This window comes from Terrapene carolina, unplaced genomic scaffold (assembly GCF_002925995.2).
Source record: "Terrapene carolina triunguis isolate 2854851 unplaced genomic scaffold, T_m_triunguis-2.0 Scaffold85, whole genome shotgun sequence".
NCBI classification, from domain to species: Eukaryota; Metazoa; Chordata; order Testudines; family Emydidae; genus Terrapene; species Terrapene triunguis.
The window spans coordinates 5,460,923-5,480,562 of record NW_020664436.1 but is presented as its reverse complement, the minus strand read 5'-3'; the positions used below and the strand labels follow the sequence as shown (position 1 = coordinate 5,480,562).

At 41.7% G+C, this 19,640-nt stretch overlaps 1 protein-coding gene across 1 annotated transcript in view; it reads left to right on the top strand.

The window, feature by feature from the left end:
- The window catches only part of ZFAND3 (zinc finger AN1-type containing 3), a 248,111-nt gene that overhangs the window by 182,103 nt on the left and 46,368 nt on the right, over positions 1–19,640 (top strand). Inside the window, exon 5 of the mRNA XM_024193786.3 lies at positions 6,724–6,789. Coding sequence (XP_024049554.1) covers positions 6,724–6,789 — 66 coding nt within the window. The remainder of the gene's footprint in view (positions 1–6,723; positions 6,790–19,640) is intronic.

The window sequence follows — 19,640 nt, the reverse complement described above, 5'->3', positions numbered from 1 at the left end:
GGCCAGGGGCAGATGGGAGCATGTCTCTCAGCCTGGGCACCAAAATACAAGTTTGCCCAAGATTCCATTTTCCCTAAGGCCGGCCCTGCAGAATACCTTGCTATAAGCTCTAAATATGCCTACCACACAGCAGCAGCAAAGACTTTCTCTTTGAAGACTTTCATATAAATAAAAACCCACCAAGGTGAATTAGGGCTAACTCATTAAACTCCGCTAAAATATTCATGTCTAACCCTTTTATCTATGCTTAATGGGAGTGTAACCTAAAGATATGTCTTCACTGCAGACGGGAGCATGTCTCTCAGCCTGGGCAGACAAACTCGTTCTAGGAGGGCTTGAGCAGTGTACTAAAAATAGCTGTGTGGATGTTGTGACTCAGACTGTTAAGCCTATTGGGTCAACTCGGGTGGGCTTGAGAGCCCAAGCTGCAGCTTGAATCGCAATGTCTATCTGCCCGAGAGGCTCGCTCCTAGCGGCAGTGTAGACATACCCAAACTTACTGTGCAGCTTACTCATTCGGCAGCACACATGCAGTTCTTACAACTCAGCGCTGTCTTTCTCCAGGAAAACATTCAATCTCTGCAGACTAAACTTGCACAAATTTAGATTCCCTCTAGTTTATATCTTTATGTATTTGTGCCACTAATCAATTCTTTTCAAACTTGATTATACAGATAAATTAGGTAAGTCACTACTGATTAAGGAAATGCACAACTAGATTTGTGGTTTTGGCAAGTTTCCAAAGCACTGGTCTTCCCAGTAATGCAATACCCTCAATATATTTCCTGAAGTTTCACAAAATCCCTATTGACTATACTAATATCCCAAGAAATCCTTAGGTTGCTAGATACCCCCTCCAGGGAGTGCACATGCTTTCAGCATCTAATTAGGAACTTTCTGGGATGCTAGCTCCCTTCTAGCAGTGAAAGGTCAGACCAAGCTTCAGATGTACACTGCCCTTTTAGAGCACTGTGAACAGGAGATCTGGAAACTTTGTTCTCCTATATCCTTTTCACTTCATGGTCATGTTTGTTCACTATTTTAGTTAGCACGCTTTGAGTCTATTCATGGTTCTTAAAGTTTTTAAAAATGTATTACTTTAGTATTAGGCTGTCTGCCATTGCGCAGTTGGGCTGGTTTCAATCCACTGCGTATATCCCCTGCGGGTTGGTAGACCAGGAAAACCACTCTGAGAAATCCCCAGGACTGAGTCAGCGCATCAGATTGAATATTCTGGGTTCAAACACTCTGCCTCCTGTAATGGCAGAAAGAGAGGTTACTTAGCCAGTATTTGGTTCCTTCACTGAACTGACAGTCTAGATTTCCCACTCCCCACCCACCTTCCCACGAACTTCTTTGGAGTCTATATAATGGGTTCTGAATAACTGGGGAAAGGACCTAGTATGGGTCAGGGCTTCTGCTCCTCATAAAAATGAGCTATTGTTCAGCTATTTGAACAGTGGAGCATGTATGTAGTAGCCCCAGCAGAGGCGTCGGACTAAGGTGTCAAGAATGCATATGCTCCCAAAAGTGGGGATCTGTGCTGTCCATCTATTCTAACTACAGTTATTACGGTACAATGAGTAGTCTGTCTTTCCCCTGAGATAGCACATTGTCATCACTTAACAAATAATACATAATAATCTCCTTTGATATTTTTAAGTTTGTTTTACATTTGTCAGGATCTCTAATTTTAAATAAAATTATTCTGGTGAGGAAGCTATTGTACGTGCTTGTAATATTAGAGTATTAAATTAATGTTGACAAACAAGAAAAATACAAACTTTGGTATCTTATAGATCCACTTTAAAGGACATTCTAGCAAGTACCTTAGTCACTAGATATTTTACATTAGTGGATTTTTTAACCTTTATTTTTAATATTGATGCCCAAAATTGTTTGTCTGAGGATAGTATTTTGACATACTAGTATGTTTAGCTATGCAAAGGTAAATCAGCCACCAGATTATGATGGAGTGAAATTGACAAGGTATTTAAAAGGGATTATGCGTTCCTAATTAGTCCACTGTGCCTGTAGATGGAAATTAATTATATTGTTATGTAAATGTCATGCTAATTAAGAGAGAATATTGAAGGTGTAATAAATCTGCAAAAGAAATAGGTAAGTTAACTATTTTTTGTTTTTATTAATATTTCATAGAGAGTTACAAGAGAAGCTGGTAGAGAAACGTTTGATTATTGAGCTACAGACAATTTTTAGCTGACTGCTTCAAAATCCATTTTTCCTAATTGATGTCTTTATTGCACTATATTAACTGCAGCCACAGTGGGCTAGTTGATACCAAGAGCCAACAATAACCAGGCATTGCAAATGTATTAACAAGACCGTGTGTGTATATGTATATATGTGTATGTGTATGTATATACTTTAGAGTTTTCAAGGTTACAAAGTGCTTCTCTTCTGTAGTTGCCCTCCCTTTATTTTGAGTGCCGGACTGTGCAAACCCAATGACATTGAAAACGCTTGTGTTTTCATAGTGAGTATTGCAATATTTGAAGCCCCAGCTCCTGGAGTCATATTATAAGGGAAGCTCAGCTTTCATTTAAAAAACAAACAAACAAACAAAAAACCCTCTTCAGCCATCCCAGTCCTTCCAGCTGGAGTGCAACCTTGGTCTTCCCAGAAGCAACCCCCCTGCGGGGAGTTGATCTTCACCAGCCAGCATCTATCACTCCCCTTGCTCTGTTAACCTCTCCTCTCAGAAAAACCAGCAAGGAGGTTCTTCCACTGCTCCCCTGCCTTCAGCCTTCTGACCCTGGCTCTCTGTCTTGGGGAGGGCAACTGGCAAACCCCTCTGCAGAGCTCCTGGCTTCAGCCTTCTTCAGGCCTCTGGATCCAGCTCTCCAGCTTGGAAGTCAGCAGGCAATTCCCTCTGCTGCTGTCCTGCCTTCAGCTCTCTGGCTTGAGGAGGTCAGCCAGCAAACCCCCTCTCCTGCTTTCAGCCTTGCCCCAGGAACCTCCAACAGCTTCCTTCAGGAACTTCCCACTTCTCTGATTCTCCCTGATCCTTTCTAGCCCCAGGTGCTGCTCTACCTTCTTAATTGGCCAAATTAGGGCACCTCTTCTGGCACAGGGCACTGGACCTGCTTCATTTAAGGGAGAGCAATTAAGCAATTCCAGTCATTTGGATTATGCTAAGAATTGGACAACTAGAGTGTTTCATGTGCAAAGTGCATCTACTGAATGAGCATTTTTTGACCCATAGTTAAACACACCAAGCACTGATTCCAGGTACTAAGATTTTGATACTTAGAGGGACGTGTTAACTTAAACCTATTTTTTGTAGCCGTTAAGTGAGGATAGTCATTTAACTTCATTTTCCTACACAAACTGTACTAATTTCAGACCAATGAAAAATACACTGCCTATTTCAAATAATATAAAGATCTCTAAGTTATTTGTCAGTATTGCAATGGATTCAACATCATGGTTTCCACATAGAATTGCAGATTCAAGCCCACCGTACACAATTATGCATGACTAGTTTTAATGGTGGAACAAAAAACAGCTGTAGAAGAAAGTGCTGCAAAGGGCATGCAAACTTCATCGGTTATGAGGCACTCTGGTGTATTTGCATGCAAATCCCAAGTTATTAGTTGTTGAAGCCCTACTACTGTGCAATACAAAAAATCACTCATCTGAACATAATATCTAATGAGGCAATAAACAAACTCCTATTGCACTCCTGGAAATGCAAAAGAATGAGAAACAGTTGCAATTTATTCTGCTTTAAAAATGGCAAGTAAAAAATCCTATATTTGCCTGGGTTCTGAAAGCCCCACCTGGTGTAAATATTTTACTGTACAATAATCTGGGTTGATCTCATAGGCTCCATCATGGTAGAAAATCAATTTTCTTTCTATGAAAATTGAAAGAATGTAACTAAATGACATTTTTTAATGAAAAAGGTATTTCACTTGAGACCAAAGCACATGTGTATGGAATTACTTCAGTAGAACTGCACACTGTTGCATGTTGTTGACATGTAAACAATGGATGTGCACCTGCTTTTTAAAATGATCAGTGACAAGTCAAATAGACCTAAAATTGAAGTTTTTGTATATTTCCAATAGCAAGATTTTTTGGTATTCGTTCTAAAAATTTCTTTACAATATTAATATCCAAAATGTTGAACTTCGTACTAGTGCTCGAGTTAGCTTGTAAAAGGCTCTTCAAATGGTTGTCAGGTCTGTCTGGGGATCCTTTCATCCCCTTTTCCAAAACACTAGTGCATTTTTTTGCATCTTGGACAATAGCATTAATAGTGTAAATTACTCTAACATTTTCATTTTTAATATTCTAACAAAGTCTAACACAAGTAAAGAAGCTGAATTCTTAAATGATTTCAGCTTGACAGTGTCTTGTTAGATTTACATTTTGATTTACCTTGAAATCACTTTAAAGGTGACCTGCTAAGGGGGAATAAAAATTGTGCTGTTGAACTAGTTTTCCACACGTTGGCTTGAGGACTCCTTGAAGGGCCAGGGAACTCAAATGAGAACTGCTTCTTTCCTCATTTGAAAGGCTGGGTTCTGAAACATTAAGATCTTTTGAGAGTTTTTTCAGAAGCTTGAGTTAAACAGATGTTCAAACACAACAAGCAGAGTTGTAGGTGGTCTAATTAAAAATGCCTTCCCCCTCAATTGGCCATGTTTGTCACCTTTTGTAAAGTTATAATCCCATGAGTTTTTGCAATATAAACAGAGTTGGCAAGCAAGATCTGATATTTCTGTAGTAAAAACAAGTAAAATTATAACATGAGAAAAATTCAGGCTGCTTTTTTATAAAACATAAAGAAGCAAAAAGGTACAGTTTCCATTGTAGGTTACTTTTACCAGTCCAGATTTGAAATGGTTTGAAAAGGGAAGACTACAATTTGTTATAGCAACAGTGCTGATTTCAGGACACGTAAATATTGGATGACTGGTAACAACTGAGGGCTTCTGTACTCTGCCCAGCAGTTTGGACTACAGGGATGTGAATAGCAGTGCACACCAAAATGTTGCACTATAACTCCCATGTGGATGCTCCAGACGCGAACAAAAGAGTTCTTAGGGTATGTCTACACTACCCGCCGGATTGGCAGGCAGCGATCGATCCAGCGGGGGTTGATTTATCGCGTCTAGTCTAGACACGATAAATAGACCCCCGAGCACTCTCCCGTCAACTCCTGTACTCCTCCGCCGTGAGTGGCACAGGCACAGTAGACGGGGGAGCGGCAGCAGTCGACTCGCCGCAGTGAAGACAGTGAGTAGGTCTAAGTACGTCGACTTCAGCTACGTTATTCCCGTAGCTGAAGTTGTGTAACTTAGATCGATTTCCCCCTCCCTCCCCCCCCCCCCCGTGTAGACCAGGCCTCAGTTTGCATTAATGTAGTGCTGTTTGAAGATGGCTACATTAAATGTGAACTAAACCTTTTACTTCATGTCCACACACAGGCGCGTTATAGTGCAGGACTTTGATGTGCATGGCAGTTCATACTCCGTAGTCCAAACTGCCTGGCAGCATAGACATAAGCTCAGTTAGCAGCACATCCCAATACTTGGGGACAGGCTTATACTAACCCCTTGCTTTAAACTGAATTGTTGGTATTTTCGTCTCCAAAGTCTACTAGACCAGACTTAGTTTCAGGTTCTAGGTGTGTAATATCATCCAATTATCCAAGCTACAATGTATTATTACTGTCAGTTACACTTTCTGTCAATTTGTCTTGACTCAGCTATATGGTTTTATTTGTGCTTTACTGCAATACAGTGAATATACTGAATTGGGTTGTTAGTTTAACAAGATCTCTGGAGAGCTCTTCCATGATGATGCGTCTTGAAATATAGTAGGAAGCCTAAAAGCAATTTACCACCAGACAAATACCAGATGAGTGGGCAAGAGTCCAGAACCTGAAAATAAAATTTGTCCACAAAGGTAATGTAGTATATGCTTGTGTTTGAGATTATACGTAAAACTAAAGCTTTGACCACTTGTGGTGATTGATGATTGATCCCATAACACTTCTTCCATTTTGGTCAACATTGTGTCTGTATAACTTCTTCCAGCAGTTTCAGTTGGATATGCTGTTCTCTCTTCCCATCCTAAACTATTGTGTAGTTTTGTTGTGTGCTGTTCAATAGTATTGCATACCACCCAAAGAAAAGTACGTTCCCATGGTGGGAGAAGTGATTTTTAGAAATGGGACAAAATCTAGGTCTGGTGAAAGTAGGTTCAACTCATTAAAGTCTATGACATTTCATCGATTTACATAACCTGCTTGTAAAGCCCTGTGGGATGTAAATTACTATAGAAACATAATGCAAACCTCCCATTGACTGACTTCAGGGGAGCCAGGATTTCATCCCAGGGTCTTTTTGTGGATTAACCATTGAGATCCCAGCTCTGTTGGAATGTAGAATCACCTTTGCCAGTGTATTTCTCTAAGGATATTTCTAACAAAATGTTTACAGCATATATAAAAGTGTCATCCCAATATTTAATTGTAAGTCATATTCGGATATTAATGGGAAGGAAGGGGTGGAGGACAAAGAGCTGAATGAATATCGGACTCTCAACACCCATAAGCTCCCAGGACATGTGCATGTTTCAGTACCTGTACATCCCTAGACATAACTCTGATTTGGTTTATCTGTAAGAAGATGGCAAATGCTTAGTATTAATGTGTTTTGGGACTGACTTTTTATTCTCCTTTTCCAGGTGGGCCATGCACAGGTACACCTCATGTCTCGTTAACTACACCAACCAAAAGATCCTGTGACTCTGGTAAGTTTTGCTTTCTACTAGGCTTTGCATAATAGGTAGTTGTACAAGTACAACAGTATACCAGGAGAATTGCAGTGGAAAATAAACCTTGGTGACCTGCAGTTGAGAGTAACAGCTAAATCATGAAAAATGGGAGGAAGCTACATTTACAACTTTGCAATTAACATGACATAACCATAGAAAAATACAAAAGTAATCCTGTTGCTTTAATTGAATTTAGATGGGGCCTATGACAGTCCCACTTTAAAAGAACAGAGCAGAGTTGGTTGCACCCTTCCCGATTGACCTCACAGTACATGCAAGGAGGAACTGATGTTTGCATCAATTGAGACTGGGGTAAACCTGATTTAGATCAGTTGTTGCAAACCCTTGCATGCCGTTGTCTCTATATTTAGGAGTAAGCACCAGTATTGCAGTGTACTGATGGTTGAACGGGGGCTATTCCTGAGCATAGTTAAGGACTCCCTCTTTTTCAGGGATTAGGGCATTCTTCTTCTGCAGTGACTCTTGCAGGAAACATTTCTCAGTTTGTCACTAGGTAATACAGGACACTTCTACTGTTGCCTTTTTTTCTTACCTCGTCCCCCTCTTTCAGTCATAAAAGATCAAGATGTTTCTGTCCCATTTAGATGTGAGGATGCTTCTAAACAAGAAAGTAAGTTTGCCTCTGTATCCCTTTGCCTCTATCGCTACACAAACTAAGCTCCAACTGCATATGTTTTCCTTCATATAATAGCTGCTGTAATATTTAACTAAAATTTAGATTGAAGGGTAGTTAAATAACTTTCTGGATAGATGGTCTTGAAAATGATAGTGGAAAAGCACTATGTGAATGTTAAAAATGTGATCGTAATTAGCATAATGGCAAGTAAGATTACAATTTGCCATGCCATCTGGGAGAAGCAATATCTCCTTAGATTAGATTAAGGCAGATGGAACTATTAGACATGTTGAAAAATGTCCCATTAAACATTAAGATGTTTTTCCCCAGTAGCTTTCTTATTCCCAGTCTGTGCTAGTAATCTAGAGAGATTTTTGGTCCCTTTATTCTGGTATATTTATCATATGCAGTGTTCTTTTAGAAGCTATCAACAAAAACGCAAAGAGAACTTGCTGTTTGGGTTACCAGTCTCTCCTTTAGTATAACAGCCAATTGAGTAAAGCAAATTTGTTTTGCATTGTTTGTAGTTTCCTTATTTTTCCCAAGCCTATTTTTGAAGTTGCTTTCCGTTCACTGGTCAGCAGGGCCGGCGCTTCCGCTAGGCGACCCTAGGCGGTCACCTAGGGCGGCAGGATTTGGGGGGCGGCATTTTGCTGTTCTCGGCGGCAATTCGGCGGCGGGGGTCATTCCACTCCGCGTCTTCAGTGCACTTCGGCGGCGGGTCATTCACTCGCTCCGGGACCCGCCGCCGAAGCGCCCCTAAGACACGGAGCGGAAGGACCCCCGCCGCCAAATGCTATGAGGAGCGCTGCCGCCTAGGGCGGCAAAAACCCTGGCACCTCTCCTGCTGGTCAGGGTCTGTGTGATTTAGTTGTAGTCTTTCACTCTACTGAGCCCGTTAGCCAGGAGTTAAAAGGTTACTTTCTAAAGAATAAAAAATCATAATTACCCACAAAAATACCAGTATTTTTAATTTCATATTTTTGTCACTATTTATGCTTTACTTACTTTTAGCATTTCTCCTAGGTTTGACAATGGCAATAAGCTAGTCAATTCCAGTTTCAAGTTCTTGCACAATGTGGGAAGGTCTGGCCTGCAAGCAATTCTCTTTGGGTGCAAGTAATACAGGAAATGTTGATTTTTTTTTTTTTTTTTTTTTTTTTTTTATAAAGCACAACTTGTAATAATTAAAAAAAATTTCTAAGTTTTGTTAAAATTACTTTTTTCAAAACTTACATTTCAAGCTAATTTTATCAGTGGTGCTTGAAGAAAAAATGGATATGTTTTCTGGGGCAGTGTTTGGGAATCCAGTTAAATATAAATAGTTAGTAGTAGTGTGAGTTCCATGGGGTTTACTATATGTATATAAAGTCTTAAACTGAGCTGGGATTGAGAGGTGGGCTGATAAGGCTACTATAGGTGAATGTTTCACATTATACTCCAGTTAACTGTAGCCACATTTCAACTTGTGTTCATTCCTAGGAAGTTGGTTAGTTCAGTGGATAAAACTGTATATACTACACTTTGCATAAATACTTCCTTTTGTAAGAACCCTGCATTTCCTCAGGTCTGAGCTTTAAGAAGAATGTTTTGGTGTGAGTTCAGCTGTGTCTCTCCCCCCAACCCCCCAGGTGTAGTTTTTCCCTTAGGTCTGCAGTATCAGTATTTGAGACAGAAAATTAGAAATTTGACCTACTTATGTAATATGCTAGCTCCCATCAGGAGAATATTAAGGAAGACATAAACCTTTCACATTTTATTAGCATTTAGTGTAACCACTGAAGAAAGATCAAAACAATAAATCTGTCAAGACAAGGAAAAAGTGTTTTTAAAAAGAAAAGTTTTTACCTTGTGCACTTGTCAGCTTGGATTCTGGAGCAGCCCTCTGACAAAGTCACATTATGACACCAAATAGTGTTTTTTCTCCCTTTGCCAGAATTGATGGTCTGGTTGTCAAAGTATTTCTATTCTAAAGTGTGTCCAAAGGACAAGGATTATGATAGAAAAGAATGAGATGTCTAAGAATGACTAGCTGGGGTGAGGTCTTAAAGGTTTTGAAGAGCCAGACGTGTGAGAATGGTGTAGAAAAGATGCTGGGCTCTGGCCTGCTGAATGTTTTTTTTTATGTATCTTAATTTGTCTTTTATTGGTTAGAATTCATGTCCGGATTAATGGCTGACATTATTGCAGTAAAGCTTTTTCAACTCAGGTTGGCATCCTTACCCCATTTATACTCGTGCCTGTGTCATGAAAGTACAGTATTAAATAGCATAAAAGGATTTTATTACTCTTCTGCTATATGACTCTAAGAAGACTGAATATGTAAATCATATCAGCTGGATTTTAAAGCATTTTCAGACAATTTAGAGATTTTCTGGAAAGGTCAGTGGAACTCCTTGAGTGCACTCTGCTAATTCTTAATTGTGCTTGAAAAAAAGAGTGCGGTAGAAACAGATCTGTTGCAATAACGATACAATCAATCCGCAGAGTTTATCCATAAAGCTGATGGGTCTGTAAGTGCCTTACTCCACTTCTCATGAGAGGTTCATGGAAACCAAGGATTTTCATGTGCACGTCACTTGTAATTTTGTCTTGGTGCTAACATATCAGAACTTTATTTTGTATGTCAGGTGGTACTTTTATGGTCCAGAGTTTCAGTTTTAGGAGCGTGCTGTATGCTTCGCCTTGTTTGGGGCTCAATCCTAGGAGGTGCTGAGCACTCTAGCACTGATCTTTAAATTTAGGCATGTGCTTAAGTGTTTTGCTAGATCAGTGCCAAAGTGCTCAGCCCCTTGCAGGATTGAGCCCATGTTGCCTGAGATGACAACCTGTTGGGAGCTGCTAGCACAGACAGTATGGAGGTGCCAGTCAAATGAATGTCTCCTTGGCTTTGGCTGTGGCTGAAACTTCCTTTTTATGATCACTTTTTATCATCCCTTACGTGTCTAGTAAGGACAAAAAGCTCTGGTCTACCATTAATTAGATATTCTATTGCTCTGCAGTGGTAAAGTGTCTGAGCTAACAATATAAAAAAGGTTAGTGACGGGTTTTTTTATTATAAAAACAACTTTGAGAGGTTTTTGTTGTTCCAATTGACCTTTTGAGGTGCTCTTTAAGGTGCTCTTTACTGTTTGACTGTTGGAGGGCACTGTGTTAGCAATCCAACCTTCCTAGAGCCTTCTCACCAGAAGGAATAGGATGCTAGAACAGCCCCAGAGCTGCATTATAAATCTCCCAGCCCCGGCAATTATAGTGCCCATTAGAGACACTTTTTTACCCTGCTCAGTTCTCGGCTGTACTAATAGAACAGCGCATCAAGCAAGGCTGTAAATAAAAGTTATTACCTAATAGGTGGGCGCTGAAGTGGAACGGACGGGAGCTGAGGCATGGAGGCCTTATTACTGCTCATCAGCAATTATAAACAGGATAAAGTGTCTGGGACTTGCACTGAGGCAGTGAGGGCTAATAGAGGCTGGAAGATGACACTGTACCATGATCGAATGATGTATGTTGATGGGTTTTTACTGTCTCATCTTGCTGCCTATTTCTGAGATGAGTGGTATTATCTGTTCCATACTCCCATATCTATCTGAATAGACAGATCAGTTTCCTCTCCTGCCAGAAGGTGGTCTGATGATTGCTGCACATATACTTTTGAATTAGTTTCGGAATCTGGTATCTAAGAGCATTTTGAAAACCCTTTTATGATTATTGTAGATTAACATCCTAATTGTAAGTACTGTAATAGGCATGTAAACAGTTTTAAGGGCCTATTGCTGCAATTTTAGGATGTCGTTTCAGCATCACTAGAAGCATATTCTTGCTTAATTTTGACCTACAAGTAAACTGATTTCAGAACTGCTACCTACATTTTGTGGCTGACCATTTCATCTGAATCCTCTTCTAGACTAAATGATGCACTGTCTGGACCTGATCCCTAACCAATGTAGTTGAAGTCCCAAAGAGATGAGTTGTATCTTAACCTATATTGTACTAGTAGGGAAAATGATTCCCAACAATGGTGCTAATGTGCAAACAGCAGCTGCCATTGCGTGAGAGCTTGTGTACACAAACATTTAGTTCATGGTAAGCTGGGGTGTAAATCTGCCCCTCATATGCCTGCCATGTGCTAAGTGGCCATGTGGTAACTGTTGCCACACGCTAAAAGTTCCCTGGTGCTCTTTGATCTACTCCCATTTCAAAGTGGGAAAGATCAAAATGCACTAGGGAACTTTTAGTGAATGGCAGGCTACTGAGGGGTACATTTACACCCCAGCTCACTGCAAACTAAGTGTTCGTGTAGACAAGCCCTGAGTTATGGAAACAAAACTGTGGCTTTTACTGGAAAGCTTTTAAAGAGCATGTAAACACCTGATACTTAACAATATCCAGAAAAAAAAAGCCTTTTTTCTGATCTTCGATCATTCACCTCCATTGAAATCTCATAGATCTTTATGCCTGGTGATCTCTTCAGAAAAGCCACAGAGGAAATATAATGCTGTTGAAATTGGCCTTCAGATCACTAGAGGATCCTAAAAAGATGGTTGCCAGCAGCCTGATACTTCAGGTACTAATCGCTCACACTGTTTGTTCCTGGGCTATGAAAAACAAGCCGTCAGATCTACCCATTAAGGATGCTAGAGAGAGAGAAATAGATCCGCATGCTAGGCAGTGGTCTCGGCACACCAGAAGCCTAACCATTGTCAAGTTTTTTGTAAGCATTATGGCAAAGAGGAGTTGCGATGAGAGATTTGATTGATGATAATGAGGTGGCTTTGTGGCTGTTTGTGGGGAGCACCTCATAAGTGTCAGGGGCATAATGGGAGAAAGCATGAAGATGCTTGTTTGAAAATTTATCAAGTGGTGATGGAGGCTGGGAGTCGACTGGAGGTGGGAGTCGACATTTTGACACTGAGAGAGAAGTAGGGAGATAGGCCATGAAGGGCCTTGAGAGTGAAGACAAGCAGCTTATGTTTGATGACATGGAGACAAGGGATCTGGTGGAGGGATGCAAAGAGAGGGGTGACATGGTCAACGCGCTAGGCTAGGACACTGATACTCAGACTGAGGGTCATGAGCTGCAAGTGGCTCTTCAATGTGTCTTCTGGAGCTCACTGCAGCACATGATGTTAAACACTGTGATTTAATCATTAACCAATCTAAGTTATTAACCAGTCAGGATGCTTTTACTATGTTATTAAGCAGTTGTAGTTGATAAAATAATAATACTTTCAGTCATTCTGCTGTGAGAATTATATATAGAAACTAAATATTTCCTATTATACTGTTTAAATATGAATATACAGTATTATAGTAAATGAAACAATGAATTCACTCTACTGTGGCTCTTTTGGATAATGTTGATTGCTAATTTGACTCCTGAACCACTGAGTCTGAGTATCACTGGACTAGGAGAATGGCCTTTGCAGCAGCAATCTAAATGGACGTGAGCCGGGCAACACTGCTTTTGTCAAGGCCAGAGAAAAGGATTGTTCAGTGATTGAGACATGTTGCTGTTTTTTCCCCTTCTAGATCATTTATTAAAGGTAAGACTAACGCATACGTCACCTCACTAAACATCATGCCTCAACTCTACATTGCGCTTTTTATGGTCCTTTAGGCCTTCTTCAATCCATGTGACGGGGTCCTATCCAAGGCAGTTGAATGAAGTTTGTAAGATTTTGAGACTATCAAATTTTTCACTTATGATCCAGATACTACGACATCATCTTTGTATGAAACTATATTGTGATTAAAAAAATCATTCCTCAGATCCATTGAGAAAGAGGAGTGGACACTACCCAATAAACTTAAATGTTATGGTTAAAATCGGAGAATTTAAACTTACAGCACTTTGCCATGGGGGATTTCATATTGAGATTAATTGTCTGAACAGTCAGTGCCTCCGTGGGTTCAGTTAACTAGCCTTCCACTACAGCTGTGTAATTATTTTTAAAGAATACACATATATACTGGTATAAAAGCTTATTTGGCCTTATGCTCCCCACAGTTCTGAATTCTCTGTTTCATTACCAGTATCCACCCACAGACTTTCAGAAAGCTATTCCCAAATAGCAGAACTACAGCTCAGAATTTTAAATAAACCACATCTCCATTTATTCAAGGGACAGGGGAATTAGAGTTACATGTCATGCATTTCCCACCTATACCCCTTTCCCAAAACTTATTAAAAGTATATATTAGTACAAGATAGGGGTAGCTGAGGGCTTGCTTTTACTTCAGATTGGGCTAATTTGTCTTGGCTGCCTTAGCAGGGCAAAATAAAGAATGTAGCAAAGAATCCTTGAGTCGTTAACGTGAACACAGCCAATATCCGATTGAAAAAATCCGTCAGGGACTTTGCTACTGTCGGCCTGAAGGGGCTGAGTTGATTTCACCACAGAGTGCTGCAGTTAAGCAGCAGCTTGATTATCTGTGCAGATCTGAAATAACTCTTACCAGTGGGCTTAAAAAAATATAGAGAAATATAGCTCTTTATCATTTTCAATGAGATATTTTAGTGAGCTAGAGTTTATTTTTTACCAGTTCAATATTCAGTAACTATCTTGGAAGCATTAGAAAAGGTGACACTTCTCTCTCGCTTCTTCTAGTACTGTGTTTAAATTTAAAGTGTATACAACATAGAAGGTAATTGCTGTACTTCTAACATGGGGACAGTGTCCCAAAGGTTTTATCTGACTCTTGGTTAAAGCCTCAGAATCTAAGTTTAATAATTCCAGACAGCAGCAGAGACCTCCAAGTAACAGCTTTTTACTATTTTCCATTTAGGAATTAATTTTCAGTGACACCCTTCAAAATATACAGATATAATCTTGGAATCTTCTGTAAATCTGTTTAATAGAAGTACAAGGTTTATTAATTCCTTGAATGGAAGGGATTGGAAGTAGCAGATATTGTGTTGAGCCTTAATGATAGAGATCCCTCTAACTACATGCTTCATATGCGGGGTATTCTCTTCACGTAATTTGATTACAGAAATTGGAGAAGTGTACAATTCTCAAGGTTTACTCTGCTGCTCTCTGTATGCTCTACACTCTGACCTAAAAATTGCCCCATATTCTAATAAGATACACAAAAAATCATCTACAATGTAAACCTCCCCCTTTATCCCCAATCCTACTCCCACAAACTAGCATATCAAATGTAATCTGAAGGGAGCAACTAAAGACTGAATTTAGGGCTTGTTTACACTGGCACTTTGCAGCTCTGCAACTTTCTCGCTCAGGAGTGTGAAAAAACATCCCCCTGAACGCAGCAAGTTTCAGCGTTGTAAAGCACAAGTGTAGACAGTGCACCAGCGCTGGTAGCTACGCCCCTCGTGGAGGGTTTTTTTTTTTGGAGTGCTGGGAGAGCTCTCTCCCAGCGCTCTGCCGCGACTACACAAGCCCTAAGACCCTGCAACACTTAGGGCTTGGCTACACTCGGGACTTCACAGCTCTGCCGCGGCAGCACTGTGAAGCGCGAGTGTATTTGCGCCGCCAGCGCTGCGAGAGAGCTCTCGCAGCGCTGTATGTACTCCACCTCTCCGAGGGGAATAGCTTGCAGCGCTGCGAGCGAGCGTGCAGCGCTGCAGGCACTGATTACACTGGCGCTTTACAGTGCTGTACTCGCTGCACTCAGGGGGGTGTTTTTTCACACCCCTGAGCGCAGCAAGTTGCAGCGCTGTACAGCGCCAGTGTAGCCAAAGCCTTAATAAAGAACCAGGAGTGAATCAAGTCAAAAACAAGATCCATATGTGTATTCCCTGAACTTCAGTTTCCTTGTTCTACTTCTCTTCTAGCACAGAACTGGGCACTTCATCATAAATCAGTGTTGATGCTTCCCAAATCTCTCTTCAAAATGGAGTATAAATTTTTCAGCAAAACGCTTGATTTTTGTTTTACTGCAGATATCTGTAAGTGTAAGCTATCTACACACCACCGCAAAGTCTGCTTCTTTTCCTAAGGATAGTGCCCCAAAACAGCAAAGTGATCCAGAGAGAATGTGATTTTAAGATGATGCTGATTGGAAATGAAAGTAGTTGGAAAACAAATCAGCAATTTAATTTCAGAATGCGTTAAGTAGAATATTTATCAAAATAGAAGAGTATATACATTTTATTCTTGACATTAATGACACAGCAACTCATGGAGTGAGTGTCTCTTATTGCAAGATTACTATCATTAGGAACATGTCACCTGTTCTGTAGATATTCATAAACCCTATTTTGAAGAGACAATGCAGAAAGTGTTTTGCTCGGTAGCAATCAGGATAGCTTTTCACGGCTCCTCCTTTGCTGCGTCTGTGGTTTAGCCTTGGAAATCCTTTGTTATTCTAGTAGGGGTGGGGTGAGGAAGCAACACACAATACAGTAACAAGTAGTATCTACTCAGAACCTTTGTTTGGATTATTATTAGTCTGAAAAATCAGCTCCTTGAATACCGTCCACCTTCTGATTGATATGGACATGGATGGGTTACACACAGAACTCAGTATTTTGAAGCAGGAAGGAGTTGCCTGTTTATATCCACCCCGCTTCACTCCGCTCGCTGTCCCAAGGGCCGCACCAACCGTCCCACAAACTGCTCAGCTTTGCTCCGCTCCACTCGCCATCCCACAAACTGCTCCACTCTGCCAGCCGCTTAGCAGTGTAACCCTTCTACCCATCTGAGTTGGCAGCAACAAGGGTCGGGTTCAGTATCTAGGGTTCCGTTTCAATAACGCAATGCAAAACCGGGCGCCTCTAAGAGGCAATACTTCCCCTCTCGCAAACACGGAGTCTGAGTGTTGCAAAATCCTTTTAATAAAGGAGGGAAACAATGCGGCATTGTGTTGGGGAAACACCACAAACAGGATTCCTAACACAAACCACCCCCAAGTAAGTTTGGCAGTATCCTTTTCCCCTCAGGGTCTTAAGTCCAACAACCCAAAAGATCACCCCAAAGTTCCAAAAGTCCAACACCCCAAAAGTCTCTGTCCCTGGTCAGTGCAGCCCCAGAGTTCAAAAGTTAATCTGCAGAGTTCACACCCCCCCCCCAGCCTGGGTGGAAATGGGGGGGGGGAGGAAGGGGCATGCGGGGTGTTAAGGGGCACCTTACGTGGTCCGAGGCTGACTGCCCCGCCTCTCTGTGGGGTTCTGCTGCAGCCTTCACCCCCAGCCGGTTCACTCCACCAGCCGTCCCGTGAGCCGCTCCAGCCGTCCCATGAACTGCTCCGCTCTGCCTCACTCCATCCCGCTTCACTCCACTCGCTGTCCCATGGGCCGCACCAACAGTCCTGCAGACTGGTCAGCTTTGCTCCGCTCTACTCGCCGTCCCGTGGGCCGCCCCAACTGTCGCACAAACTGCTCCGCTGTGCCAGCCGCTTAGCAATATATCTTCAGGCTCCCCCACGAGTTAACACAGCACTCAGTGATCTCAGCTCTTAGTAATGTTAGCTCTTTAGTGATTTCAGCTTGTGCAGAATGATAATGTTACAGCTTGCTTACCAATTCTTTCCAGTTAGTACATGTGAGTACTTCAGTAAATATTTTTCCCAGTGACTTCAAGGGAAACGGTTAAGCCACTGCTGACTCTTTTCAAAGTTCCCACGTTATATGTACAATGTTGGTCAGTGATTTGTGTACTACACAAGCTGAATACCATTGAATCCTATTTCTATATAGAATTGTTGACTGGAAGGGATGTTGAGAGGTCTTCTAGTCCAGTCCTCTGCCCTCAAGGCAGGACTAAGTATTATCTAGACCGGGGTGGGCAAACTTTGTGGCCCGAGGGCCACATCTGGGTATGGAAATTGTATGGTGGGCCATGAATGCTCATGAAATTGGAGGTTGGGGTGCTGGAGGGGGTGAGGGCTCCGGCTGGGGGTGCGGGCTCTGGTGTGGGGTTGAGGGTGAGGGGTTGGGGGTGCAGCAGGCCTTCCAGGGTGCAGAGGGGTTTGGAGGGTGGTAGGGGGATCAGAGCTGGGGCAGGAGGTTGGGGTGCAGGAGGGGGTCAAGGGTGGAGGCTCCGAACGGCACATACCTCAAGCAGCTCCCAGAAGCAGCGGCATGTCCTCCCTCCGGCTCCTACGCAGAGGTGTGGCCATGCAGCTCTGTGCGCTGCCCCATCTGCTGGTGCCGCCCCTGCCAGCTCGCAGTGGCTGTGGTTCCCGGCCAATGGGAGCTGCGGGAGCGGTGCCTGGAGCGGGGGCAGTGTACGGAGCCCCCTGGCTACCCCTATGCATAGGAGCCGGAGGGGGGACATGCTGCTGCTTCCGGGAGCCACGGCACATGCAGAGCGGGGAAAGCCCCCAACCCCACTCCCTGGTGGGAACTTGAGGGACGGATTAAAAGATCTGCAGGGCTGTAGTTTGCCCACCCCCCGACCTAGACCATCTCTGGCAAGTGTTTGTCTAACCTGCTCTTAAAAACCTCCAATGATGGAGATTCCACAACCTCCATAGGCAATTTATTCCAGTGCTTAACTATCCTGAAAGGAAGTTTTTTTTCTAATGTCCAACCTAAACTGTCCTTGCTGCAGTTTAAGCCCATTGCTTCTTGTCCTATTCTCAGAGGTTAACAACCATATGCATATGTAAACATAGTTAGGTCTTCCAGGGATTGGTTTTCTTTAAATACTACAGATGGATGGGATGCACGCGATATATATATGATTGTATCCAATTGCTTTTCAGAACTCTCCATCATTCTCCTTGTATGACCTTATATCCTCCCCTCTCCTTACTTGGTCACTTTTCTCGAGTCTCTGCTCTGACCTCTCTACTTTTGTTTACGCTTGTCCTGTCCTACCTATTTTGAACACTTTCCATGACACAGGTTGTTCCCATTCCTTAAACCTCACTAGCACCCCTCTTTTTAGCTGAACTTTCTATAAACTGTTTTGTGACCTAGTGCGTTGTGGAATTTTTACTTTTTAGAAGGGTTTCAATGTTTTTGAGTGCGAAAGTACTAATTTTTATGAATGGAAAAGAAAACCTCCAGGTTATTTTATCATTTTTTTCATTGGCATTTATAAAACATTTTTGGGAAGCTAATAGTTCAGGTTTACTGTGAAGAAAGTTGTCTGCTAGTCTTCCAAAAGCTGAGATGTCACTCTCTGGTTTGCTGATAAGCTGAATGTAAGGATCATATGGCATTCAATTTCCCAGCTGTAACAACTTCCTTTAACCTCCCTGGATTACCATGGAATTTCTACACTGGATAAATTGCCCAGAACAATCAAGGGTCAACACAAACCCAGCATGGTACCTGCCAATCACTAGTTGTTACTATAGGTGCATGAGTTTGCAGCTGGCAGCTGTTTTTAGACAAGCACCTCAGCTGCTCGCACCTGTAACAGACAGTAGACAGCTGGTGCTAGACTGAATGTTTGAGAAGGCTCTCCATCTTCCTCCACATTCATAAACTGAGCAGCTATTTTGGGCTCTAGAGGTTTGCAGTCTCCTTTCTGTCAGGTGATTTGGGAAGTGAGCCAGAGTAATTCAGACTATTCTTGCTTATAAACAAGGTCAAGCTTTTCTTCAACTAGCAACAATTCAGGTGGCCATTGCCTTATAACACATTTAACCTAACCGAAATACCTCTATTAATCCATCAAAGGAGCTCTGTAATGCAGGTTCCTGACTACATTTGAACATGCGCATTAACTGAATTAACTGGATGTGTAAGAAATTAACAGTCCCAGATAAAGACAGGCATGACACCAATGGAAGTACATGGTGGATTGGGGGAGAATGCCTCCTACCACCAAACAAACTGTAGTGTAGGAGCACTCTGTAAGATGTCATAATTGTTCAGCGACAGTAGGAAGCAAACCAGTTTGACAAGATTTATTAACATTTAAAGGAATACCATGAAATTAAAAAAAAATTCCACAAAGTTTTACTAATCATACCTTAGATTAATATTTCAAGAGTTTTAAATATCTAGTTTATTTTTCACTTGTGCTGTTTACTACTTTCATTTCATTCGTCTTGGATAGTGGAGTTAGATTGGTCTGTTTCATTTCATTAGAGTGATGGTAGCAACCTAATTAAATTACATTCTACTACAATATGCTTCCTTTGTCAGGGGATGGGGATGGGGCAAGCAAACTGCTGAAAGTTAGGAGGGAGGAAGGAAGGAAGGAATCTGCAGTTTACACTTTTTTTTTCCCCCTTTGGGTTTGTCTTTTTTCCATTTCTCCTCTAC